The sequence below is a fragment of the Oculina patagonica genome, chromosome 1, assembly GCF_052425735.1.
Source record: "Oculina patagonica isolate OP01 chromosome 1, crgOcupat, whole genome shotgun sequence".
NCBI lineage: Eukaryota > Metazoa > Cnidaria > Anthozoa > Scleractinia > Oculinidae > Oculina > Oculina patagonica.
This window is the reverse complement of record NC_135758.1, coordinates 1,081,415-1,093,450: the sequence shown is the minus strand read 5'-3', so window position 1 is coordinate 1,093,450 and position 12,036 is coordinate 1,081,415. Positions and strand designations below refer to the sequence as shown.

The following is a 12,036-nucleotide window of genomic DNA, read 5'->3' as shown; positions in this document are numbered from 1 at the left end:
TAAGAGTGTTTGTCCCGAATGAAACGTGATAGTATGAATTGAAACTGACAAAATTCCGTGTCGAACGTGAGAAATAACGTCTCGACTCGTGGTTTCTTTCTTTGGTACCTTGGATCATTACTACAAAGACCGCCTTATATATTACGTTTATAATCTTGCTTTTAAGACATACCAAACTAAACTATGAAAATCGAAGCAATGCTTACGTAATACGACTTAGTTTTCGCAGGAAATACACCATGAATTTATGCACGGACTGCGGTATCTATTACTTTAACCCTCGGACGTACAAGCCAACTCACACCCCCACCATCGTACAAGGGGGGGGGGGGGGGGTGGATGGAACCCTTCCACGGAGTTTTCGTTATATTAAGGCGTAGCGAAATTATTTTGAACTTGGAAGAAAGCCCTCAGCGTACTCTATAAGATGACATAATTTTAATTGGCTGTGACGTCATTAGAGCCGCCATCTTGGATCCGCCATCTTGGATTTCAACATTTTCTTAGAAAGTCAGAAAATAACGGAAATTGATGCAAAATCAAGCCAGAATGCTTACGGAATGTAAAAATAAACACATCTTGCACTTCTGTTTTAAAAAACTGGAAAAAAATTAAGAAAAATGGTAAAAATGACGATTTTTGGCAAGACCTGCTTGTATTTATGACGTTGCCATGGCAACGTCACACACCACGGACACACGTTGACATATCAAAATTTCCGCAAAGGATGAATGAACAGCTAATGAAAGTTTCAGCATTGTAGAGTAAATCGTTTTTTCAAAATTTAGAAAAAACCTCATGGGGGGTGGCATCCACCCTCCCCCCCCCCCCTTGTACGTCCGAGGGTTAATTAACATAGTTAATTCGAAATCAATTATTAAAACATTTACTGAAGTTTCTACTCCTTTCAATGAATTAAAATACAACTATTTCATTTCAAAATATAATTGTATAGACGTTATGTGATATTTTAGTGTGATTTAATTTTGGCGGGAAAATAGCCATAAGAGCGATCAGAGCCATTTTTGAACTAAATTCGTGGAGAAAGAATTTATTGTGACAATCAATAAATTCTTGTTTTCGAATAAGAAGGGTATGGACTGTTATAAAATGGCTTTTAATAAAAAATAAACTATCGCACTTTTGAAAAAATTGAATTTGAAAATCCCCCAAATTCACTCTGTGGCAAGACACAAGCTACCTACCTAGTTTAGAAAATATGGTAAAAATTACAGTTGAACTGGAAAGTTGTTTCTAAGCATGTAAAACATCAACAACCAGTTAATTTACTTTGAGAAAAAGTTTTGTGCACGAAATGCAAAAGGAAGATCTGTTTCCTGTACTGAGAATTTGGCCTTTTTTATGAGGATTTTTGGCACTTTCTGTGTCAAAAACTAGGGGGGTGGTCAATCTCAAGATTGAAAAGGCAGAAAATCATTTAAATGCCACCAATCTTAATCTTATCTGATAGGTTTTAAATGCTGAAAATATGAGGGAAATCGGCTGACCCCCATCTTTTGGCATTGCCTGGTTTACTCTGACAATGACACTTAATGTATTTCAATCTCTAAGAATTTGTCTTCGTGAGTCGTTTTCAATCATGTCTGGTCGCGGTAAAGGAAAAGCAAAGGGAACCAAGTCCAAGACCCGCTCATCCCGAGCAGGGCTTCAGTTCCCAGTTGGTCGTATCCACCGTCTTCTCCGTAAAGGCAACTACGGTGAGCGTGTTGGCGCCGGTGCTCCAGTGTACTTGGCTGCGGTGCTCGAGTATTTGAGCGCTGAGATCCTCGAGTTGGCGGGCAACGCCGCTCGTGACAACAAGAAGACAAGAATCATCCCCCGTCACCTTCAGCTGGCTGTCCGTAATGACGAGGAGTTGAACAAACTGCTCGCCGGCGTCACCATCGCACAGGGAGGTGTTCTTCCTAACATCCAGGCTGTACTTCTGCCCAAGAAGACCGAGAAGAAAGCCAAAGCTTAAAGAGCTTTGAACCATAAAAACGGCTCCTTTAGGAGCCACCAAATATTATAAAAGTCATGACCAGCAATTTTCTTAAATATTTTACATACCCTTGCAAAATACTAGAGTGATTATTAGTTAACTTATTTTCAGTTATAAAATTCCGCCAAAAAAACGCGCGCGCGAAATTTGAACCGCGTGAATCGAAAAGATTTCCGCGAAAGAAATGGCCAAAACTCTACTCTTTAGCACGCGCCGAGACTAAAAAGGATTTGAAGCAGCCAAGTATATTTTCAGTTATAAAACGCAGTCAAAAAGCGTAGCCTTATTCCTTTATGAAATTGTAGTTTTAAAGATGCAAATTTAGAAAGTAATCAACCAGTCCTTTTGTTTGCAAACGCATAATTACGCGCGCGCTTCCATTAGCGAAAGTGCGCCAAAATTCGACTTCGCATCCTTTGTTTTCACAGTTGCGCACTCGTACTACCCGTTTCCTATAGAAGAAAATGGGTCGTAATTCAGCTCACATAGTCTGTGGGATTTCTTACGAGTGCTTTTGTCTTATGCATAGCTATAATGTTAAATGCGAAGACTCGATTTTCCCTAGCCGCATGCGAAGAGAAGGTATTGTGATAAAGCGCGCGCGAAATCGCGGCAGCTCAAAACCTCGGAAGAATACAAAAGCACTAGAACTTCACCCGATCTTTGATGGAAAGATGATCGAAAAGCTCCCACATTTTGGGGAAAGTAAGCCTTGAAGCAATTTTATTTCCGATTGCGCAAAGAGCATGGACTTGAACTATTGAAAAAGTCTATTTATTCTGTCTGACGTTACTACATGTATCTGAGTTCATAAAGAAACATTTATTGATCAAGACTTTTGAGAGATTTGGTGGCTCCTAAAGGAGCCGTTTGTTTGTGTTGGCAGTGAAGTCTAACCGCCAAATCCGTACAGAGTACGGCCTTGTCGTTTCAGAGCGTACACCACATCCATGGCTGTCACAGTCTTTCTCTTGGCGTGCTCAGTGTACGTCACAGCATCACGGATCACGTTCTCAAGGAAAACTTTGAGAACACCACGAGTCTCCTCGTAGATCAGGCCAGAGATTCGCTTGACACCGCCACGGCGAGCAAGACGACGGATGGCTGGCTTGGTGATGCCTTGGATGTTGTCACGAAGAATTTTTCGGTGACGCTTGGCGCCTCCTTTTCCTAGACCTTTGCCTCCTTTTCCGCGACCAGACATGTTGATTGCTACTTGTGTAACTGAGATATGAGTAACTTGAGCAGTTTATTCGTTTTTATACGGTGAAGAATGACCTCTCAGAAAACACTACATTAACATCTGTTCCTATTGGTTGATTGCATACAACAGAGCCAAGGGTCAAGTTAATATTCTTAATATTACCATAAAATATGTTCACGTTACACGAGCGAGCACTTTCTGTAAAGAAAACAATATTCCCTAAATTTGAGAAACATTCAGAAAAACTTTTAAACGAAATATTTTTTTCACCTTTCTATCTTTTTGAAATGATTTTTCCGTAGCAGAGCAATGCAAAAAAGCCTGAAAAAATATTCAAAGCTTGTTCGGATCGAAATACAGCCACAGAACCGTGAAATTATTTACTGGTTTTTCTTGCTAAGCCAATCAAATCACTTCGTTGTTAACCAATCAGGAACAAGCCCGCCAGGTATAAATCCATTTGTAAAATGATTTTGCTATAATCGGTTATCTTTCTCGTTTACGAAGATGGCGCGTACGAAGCAAACTGCACGTAAATCAACTGGTGGCAAAGCTCCACGAAAACAGCTCGCCACAAAGGCAGCTCGTAAGAGCGCTCCTGCCACTGGCGGAGTCAAAAAACCTCATCGTTACAGGCCTGGTACAGTCGCTCTTCGTGAGATCCGTCGTTACCAGAAATCCACCGAGCTGCTGATCCGCAAGCTGCCCTTCCAGCGTCTTGTGCGAGAAATCGCTCAAGATTTCAAGACTGATCTGCGTTTCCAGAGCTCCGCTGTGATGGCTCTTCAAGAGGCTAGCGAGGCTTACCTCGTTGGTCTGTTTGAAGACACCAACTTGTGCGCCATCCACGCCAAGCGCGTCACCATCATGCCCAAGGACATTCAGTTGGCCCGCCGAATCCGCGGAGAGCGAGCATAAGTGGATCACATCCCTCACAAAACAAACGGCTCCTTTAGGAGCCACCACATTAATAAAAGCAATGACCAATCGAACTTTAACGATATTTTCAACCCCAATGACATAATCCAGAAAAAAATCAAGTTCGATTCATAAGGTTCCGTAGTGACGGTCACCCTTTCCCGAAATTTTGCGCGCGACACAAAGATAGCGAATTACTGATCGCTACATATGAAAATCACGCAGTTTACAGCTTCAGTTCAATTCCAAATACACTTCTTTGTTTCCGACCTTCAAAAACATGCCCCTTGCTTCTTTTAAACGATACAGGAGTCTATTTTAAATTTGCGAGGTTTTAGTGAAGGCATGGAGTATCCAGACATTGTTGTTCGCTACAGCTACAACCTGAACGAAATATACCCATATACACTACATGCATGAAACTATATCTACTTGATGATTCAAAGTTGTAGGCACGATTGATAAAAATATAACGAATAAAATAATGCTATATTCGTGTAATTTATGCGTGTTATCATATGTGTCTACCAAAGTCAGTTTTGCGATCAACACGAACTCTAGAGAGCGGCAAGCGAGTCAGTTCGATCGATGACATGCGGCGCAGAACTGCTTCATAGTTATGTTTTTTTTTAATAATATCAAACCTGGAATCCTCTGTCAATGCTTCCCAAAAGAATCAGTATAAAAGCTTCTAGAGATGTTTTGTTGTTTTGATAATTTATACGCGGTTTTGTTGCAATATGGCGCGCGTCCCGCACGTGGTCGCAGTTTACAGTTATTCTGATTTATTGTCCTGAATAAAACTTTTAACTCTTTCTGTTTCTAATTTCCACCATAAAAGAAAAATTTATATCTCTACATGCAGAAGCTTCTGATACATGTTATGGAATTAACCAAGAATCATTCCTTGATTATATTGGCATTGGAATTTAACCCGGGGGGGGGGGGGATCCCATATTAAAGGGACGGGGATGCTCGTCGGAAATTTTGAAAAGAACCCCTAAAAGAGACCAATCTGGGTGTGGCTCAAGCCTTTCTTGACCCCTAAAAGATACCAAAAAACTAAGAATGGAGTTTATATTTGTATATTTCTTCGTGTGTAACCCTAAACGAGACCATTATGGCTAAAAATATTGGCGTTTTGGGCGTTTTTCCCCGGAACACCCTAAGCGAGACCAGAAGTCCGAAATTTACACCCCTAAGCGAGACGACGAGCATCCCCGTCACTTTCATATGCGAGTCCCCCCCCCCGGGGAATTTAATCCGTTGTTTGGCCGCGCTTTTGCACATATTCAATCAATTCACTGAGTTTACTGATTGAGAATACTTCTGCTTCTGGAACCACACACCTAACGAGTTTAGGACGCTTATGGTGCGTACGTAATTCTAACTGCGAAGGAGCGCCGCTTTTGACAAATAAATTTAGAATTTAGTTTGCGCGATGCGGTAGTGTTTACAATCTGTATCGTGTATCAATGTTTTATTCGATAAAGCCCGACAAAATGAAATGTATGGTAAAATTATCAACCTCAGCTCTTTGTTACACTCGAATACCCTCATATCTCCGAAAAACATTTCTTTTACACCATAAAGCGCACATGCGTGATCCGTTTCTAGGTAAGTTGGTCGGAATATCAAACAGTGATCTACCGGAATGGCGTACTGAAGGAGTCTGTCCTTGTTGTTCAAATTTTAAAGACATTTAACCTTTGAAGATTAGCAGAAGGTCTAATTTTATCGAAGAAACGTAAGGTTCAGGTTTTGTTCTTTCTAGGCATTTTCGATATCTTGAAGGATAACAATCAAAACTAGAGTTATTTAGCTTTTAAGTCGAAATGTTCTTTAGAATTTTACAGGTTTATGAACTTTTAAGCTTAAAATTTCGTCCTTTTACGATCTTTATCCCAAAACTGTTTACATCTTCAACTTACAAAATATCACAACTACAAATTAGCAAACTAAGTTTTAATCAATCTTATTGTTATAACATTTTATTTGTGCAAATCGCTGGGCAAACTAGCACAGAATTTGGGGACGCCATTTTCAAGCGCTGTTTCCTCAGTGGTCCGCACCAAGCGCACTTTACTGGCGCAAACATTCGAAGGAGCATTTCAGTCTTCAGTTCCGAAGTGATCGCAAGTCGATTCGACGTTCTAAAATTGCAACATGTCCGAAGCAGCAAAGTCTCCAGCGAAAAAGAAGCCGGCAGCGCCTAAAAAGCCAGCCGATCATCCACCTTATTTTGATATGATCAAAGCTGCAGTTATAGCATTGAAGGAGCGTAACGGTTCTTCCCGCCAAGCCATCGAGAAATACATCAAAGCCAACTACAAGGTTGGTGAGGTCGGCACGCACTTGAAGCTGGCTTTGAAGAGAGCCGCCGCTAGCGGAAAACTTGTGCACACCAAGGGAGTTGGTGCTTCAGGCTCCTTCAAGGTTCCCAAGGAGGAAAAGAAGGAGAAGAAACCGAAGAAGAAGCCCGCTGCAAAGAAGCCCGCCGCCAAACCAAAGAAGCCCGCCGCCAAGAAGGCAGCAAAGAAACCAGCGGCAAAGAAGGCTGCAAAGAAACCCGCGGCCAAAAAACCGGCAGCAAAGAAACCCGCAGCTAAGAAGCCAGCAGCAAAGAAGCCCGCAGCTAAAAAGCCAGCAGCGAAGAAGCCCGCCGCTAAGAAGCCCGCCAAGAAAGCGGCCAAGAAACCCGCGGCGAAAAAGACCGCCAAGAAGCCCGCAGCCAAGAAGTGAGGCTATCCTTCACCGAGCAAAAACGGCTCCTTTAGGAGCCACCACATGAAATAAAAGAGCAATTATCAACAGAGTACACATTCCTCAAAATATTTCAATATTTTGGATCTTGTCACATGCTTACTAAGGTCTTCTAAAGCTATAACATCGCTACGTCGTTCTCTCTCAACCTTCTTACACACAACATACTCGTGGATTACAGGTTTTATTTGAATCGTTCAATTAACGAACGAGTTTACTTCCTAATGATTTCTTGTATTTTGATAAAACCAGGAGCCCATAAAAAACACAAGTCTGTGTGACTCGCGTGAGCAAAGGTCAGGCTAAATGACAGATTGTTGATGTCTTGGGAATACAGTTTCACGTTTTGTCCCTGAGTGCCAGAGGCTTTTCTTGCGTGGCTAAGTGGTCACATTAATCCGCCAAGCGCGAGAATAATCCACTGGTACCCAAGATAATGTTTAGCAGGAATTACGGTCAAATCACAGGGTTCCCAAGCTCAAAATTCGTCTTTTTGATGTGTTTTTGAGCCTTTCGGGCGGCCGACTCTACATACGTGGTGTATGCGACAGCTTGTGTATATAGAGAAATGTATGGGAAAATCACGGGTTCTCTAAAATCGGGTAAATAAATATATAATTTTGAAATAAAGTTTACCTACCTCAAATGTGTCGCTTACTTGTGTCTTGTGCCGAATTTGGAGCCATTCCGACGCCATTTAGCGAAATTATTCGAAGTCGTTGTCTCTCCTTCTAAAAAGAAGGAAGAGACAACGATTTTAGAGAACCCGTGATTTTCCCATACATTTCTCTATATACACAAGCTGTCGCATACACCACGTATGTAGAGTCGGCCGCCCGAAAGGCTCAAAAACACATCAAAAAACGAATTTTGAGCTTGGGAAGCCTGTGGTCAAATAAGTCTGAATAAGTCTAAAATCCACAGATTTTACCCCTTAAAAGATACGACGAGCACCCCCTTCGTTTTTAAAAGGGTGTCCCCCATTGATTTCGTTAAGGTGGTTTTCACTGTCACGCCGCGAAAAATAAATCCAAAACTATTGGGTCAATAAAATCAAGACTATCACAGGTTGTAGAAAACTACTAAATAAACTTTTTGTACAAGTATCAGGTCAGTATGTCGTTCCGTACTCGAGTTATCCGTCAAAATGTTTCACGCAAATTTAGAGAGCACAGTATGGAAACTCCATGCTGGAGTCCAACTGGTTGGACTCCAACATGGCCTCCGGAAATCAATGAAAACATCAGGCATTAAATTTTGCTACAAAAAGCGGTCAGATCACCCTCATGAACAAGTAAACATTCACATAAACACTTCTAGCAAAACCTCAACTGTTCAGATTGTTAAAAATCACAAAATAAGGCACTTTTTAAAGAGAACGTGACAGCCTTCTGGCGGCCATCTTGGATCTCGTGTGGCGTGAAACTCCGAACTTCAAAATGCTCTATCTTAAAGACGGCGATTGCTATCGAGCTAAAACCCTTCAAAATGATATATATCAAGGGCGTCTAAAATAGCCAGTGAAGGATAAAAACTCAGGGGTCTTGAGATTCTAGATTTTAGAATTTTGATGACGTCACGTGAAAACCAAGAATAAGCGTGTGCGCGCGAAACCCAGTCCCGGAACGAAAAAAACTGGAGAAGAAAAGGTGGAGAGTCTCAAAACTAGTTTGGATTATTTCTCGTGCGCAAGCTAAGGACCGACTTCGGGGCTGAACGCCCCCGGGAGGGGACTCCCATATTAAAGGGACGGGCATGCTCGTCGGAAATTTTGAAAATAACCCCTAAAAGAGACCAATCTGGGCGTGGCTGAAGCTGTTTTAGACCCCTAAAAGATACTGAAATTAGATCTGTGACATTTGTACTTCCTTTTAGATTTTAATACTTTTTTATTTCCCATTTTTAACCTTAGTTAGTAGTATTTTAATTCTTGTCCTAGTTTTTAATCTTAGTTAGCATACAACATTGGTTTTGTCTTTTTATTGTATTTTAGATTTTAATGTATTTTAATGTTTAACATTTATTTTCTCAGAGGACCCTCCTGAAAACCACCCCCTAGGTGATTGGAGGCCTCCTCTTAAAATATTATTTATTATTATTACTTATTATTATTATTATTAAATTCTGAAAATAAATTGATATTCGTATATCTACGTGTGTAACCATAAACGAGACCATGACGGCTAAATAAAAATATGCCATTTTGCCCAGAACACCCTAAGCGAGACCCAAAGTCCGAAATTTATACCAATAAGCAAGACGACGAGAATCCCCGTCCCTTTTTGTCTCGTGTTACGTCACGGTCACGTCGTGAACGACGTGACCGTGACGTAACACGAGATTATCCGAGGGGACTTGGTAGCTCAGGATAGTGCTTTGTGTAAGACCTCTCGTAAGGTAACGAAGTGATAAAGTAGCAAGGAAACAAGGTAAGAAATAGACATATTTACATAGATACATTTTGCTGATAAGATGCATCGGGATGCTGTTCTTCGTATTGCGCGTTTTCTCTTGTCGAGTTTTAAACGTGCTTATTTACACGTGTGAGACATGGTGTAAATGTTTGGATTACTAAGGTATGTGAATAATGTAATATATTACATGAAGTATCATCTTTAGTAATACCGCCAAATCTGATAAGGAGATTTTATCTCACGTATGTTGCTTAAATAGGTAGTTTTTTACATGGAAAATGAATTTATCTTTACGGTAGGTTTGTGTTTTGATATTATATTTGCGGTGGGTATTGTTAAAGTATGCGGCTGGCTGAAAAGCTGTTGTTAAATTTCTGTTTGCGTTACAAGAAAGCCATTTTGGTGGGTGTTAGGGTCGAGGGTTGTTGAGGTCAGAGCAGTTTTCAGATATGTCAAATGATGTGTCAAAAGGAGAATATTAAGTGAAGTTACCACGCAAACAAAAATATTGATGTGGTATCTCATCTTCGGCTTTGTTCGTTTCTTTAAACTTTATTCAGTAAAGAATAGGAAGGGCGTATTATGAATAGTGTAGAAACAGAATAAAAGGATTAAGGGAAGTGCGATTATCGTTATCTGAGAAACAGGAAATTAATTTGCTTTGCTTTGTTAATTGTATACGCTTTCCAGAACGTGATATGATATTTTGAAGACACTAAGGTCACAAAGTCAAATTCATAATTCCTTTTTGTTTGTTTTTCTTAGGGCCGGGTCGCACTAAAAAAAATTTGGAAGAATTTGTTTACTTTGCGGTGAAAATCTATCAACACGCGAGATTTTTAAGTGCGACCTCCACTTAAAAAAAAAGGCGAACCGATTTTCCAAAATTTTGTCTTTAATAACAAAGGAAGCCGTCTCCAGTGATAACAGAACCTGTCAGGGAAATGACATTGAAGGTCATGATCGCACGCAATCACAAAGCGCGGGAACTTCGCTAGAACACTCGATCATGGATGGAGGTGGCTTTTTTCTCAGTTCAACACCATTTTATCCGGTTACTTTTTTGATCATCAGCAGCAGCAGCAACAGCAGTTTGGCCCTTTTATGAATGAACTGCATTCGCAGTTAAACGTGGGTGAAGGCAGTCAAAGCAGGCCAGGGAGCGCATCGAGCAATATAACGAGCTCCCCGACGAGTCCCGTTGCTGTTGCAAGTACATCCCGACGTTACTAATCGAACCAAATCGAACGTTCGATTAATCGAACTTACTCGAACTGAATCGAACTGTAATCACGCGATTAGGTTCGATTAAGTTCGGTAATCGAACAGAATCGAACTCTCACAAAAAATTTTGAGTAATCGAACTAAATCGAACGTTCGATTAAGTTCGATTAGGCTCGATTAAGTTCGACTGGGTTCGATTTGAAAATCATGGAAAATGGATGTTGATTAAAAAACAACGGTCGTAAAATTCACGGTCTAATTACATTTGGCTGCAAATGGCGGTATGTTCCCAATAAACGGGTGTGAATACGAGTGTCACAGGCGCGGTTGTTTAGCCCAGAACAACGAATAAATAAACAGAAAGGAAATTGATGTCAATTTTATTACTGTTTGTCGCTTATTACCGCAGCTGACGGTTTTGTTGGGGAGCGAGTGAGCGGCAAGGTCGCTAGAAACAATCGGCAAAGTGAAAGAAGGCGAGTCTTCGCAGTAATCTCCCACGCGTGCTTTCCGACGAAATCGCCAGCTACGCAGACTACTTGGGACTCCATAGGTTGATAACATGAAATAGAACTAGAGTGAAGGAGGATTTATTTTCTATTGTCTGTTGAACTTTGCGTTTCGGGTTTTTTTGCCGAAAGTCCATAAATAAAAAATTTATTCATTTATTACTGTTACTTAGACAGACTGTTCAATTATCTGGTTGTATGAGGGTGAATTTAAGATTTGTCTTTTGTGTTCGATTAAGTTCGATTTGGTTCGATTAGTTCGGAAATCGAACGGAATCGAACTCTCTCACACAAAGTTTTGGGTTCGATTCTGTTCGATTATCGAACTAATCGAACCGAATCGTTCGATTAAGTTCGATTCAGTTCGATCAAGTTCGATTACCGAACTGTTCGATTAGTAACGTCGGGAAGTACATCTACAGCATCTTCTCCCGAATCCGGACCGGCAAAGAGAACTTACGACAAATGGGTCCGACGATGATCAGAAAATGCTAATTCGTCTTTGGGCTGATAATTTCAATCGCCTGAAGAGCAGAGAAGCACGAAAGGTCTGGGATGAAATGAGGCGAGCACTGAACTCGAAATTTGGCACGAAGAGGACCAGGGATAAAGTCTTTTAAGCGTCAAGCAATCAAATTCATTTCCGGTTGTCACTTGCGAAGCCGGACCAAGATATATTAAGTGATAATACACAATACATCTTGCAACAGTATCAACAAAATGCAAGTAATCAACGTTTTCACGGAACATATATCTTGTTTGTCCTTCCACGGCGTAAATTTCGAGAGTTTAAAGCGTATTTTACAAATAGACTTGAGCAAAAACAAACTAAACTAGCAAAACATGTGGCAAAGAAGTGTGAAACAAACAGGAAACCACGCAGCGCAGACTATAAATGCAATGACCTCTAGACATTTCCTTGGCCACAATCTTACGGCTCTATTTAATACATAATGCCTCCAGATAAAACAGATCCCCATTAGAAAGAAGTGAGAAGCAAAT

General features: G+C 40.8%; 4 protein-coding genes across 4 annotated transcripts; 3 read left to right on the top strand and 1 right to left on the bottom strand.

The window, feature by feature from the left end:
* The first annotated feature begins 1,600 nt into the window (after positions 1 to 1,600).
* LOC144629791 (histone H2A-like) lies at positions 1,601 to 2,098 on the top strand. The gene has a single exon (XM_078488036.1). It carries the CDS (start codon positions 1,601 to 1,603, stop codon positions 1,979 to 1,981), a length of 381 nt encoding a protein of 126 aa, XP_078344162.1. The 3' UTR covers positions 1,982 to 2,098.
* Positions 2,099 to 2,785: 687 nt separating this feature from the next.
* On the bottom strand, positions 2,786 to 3,392 carry LOC144630149 (histone H4). Its single transcript, XM_078488466.1, has one exon. It carries the CDS (start codon positions 3,204 to 3,206, stop codon positions 2,895 to 2,897), a length of 312 nt encoding a protein of 103 aa, XP_078344592.1. The 5' UTR covers positions 3,207 to 3,392; the 3' UTR covers positions 2,786 to 2,894.
* Positions 3,393 to 3,713: 321 nt separating this feature from the next.
* On the top strand, positions 3,714 to 4,834 carry LOC144629446 (histone H3). The gene has a single exon (XM_078487686.1). The coding sequence runs from the start codon at positions 3,714 to 3,716 to the stop codon at positions 4,122 to 4,124; it is 411 nt and encodes a 136-aa protein (XP_078343812.1). The 3' UTR covers positions 4,125 to 4,834.
* A 1,305-nt stretch (positions 4,835 to 6,139) lies between these two features.
* On the top strand, positions 6,140 to 7,484 carry LOC144628581 (histone H1.2-like). Its single transcript, XM_078486735.1, has one exon. It carries the CDS (start codon positions 6,291 to 6,293, stop codon positions 6,864 to 6,866), a length of 576 nt encoding a protein of 191 aa, XP_078342861.1. The 5' UTR covers positions 6,140 to 6,290; the 3' UTR covers positions 6,867 to 7,484.
* The last annotated feature ends 4,552 nt before the right edge of the window (positions 7,485 to 12,036 follow it).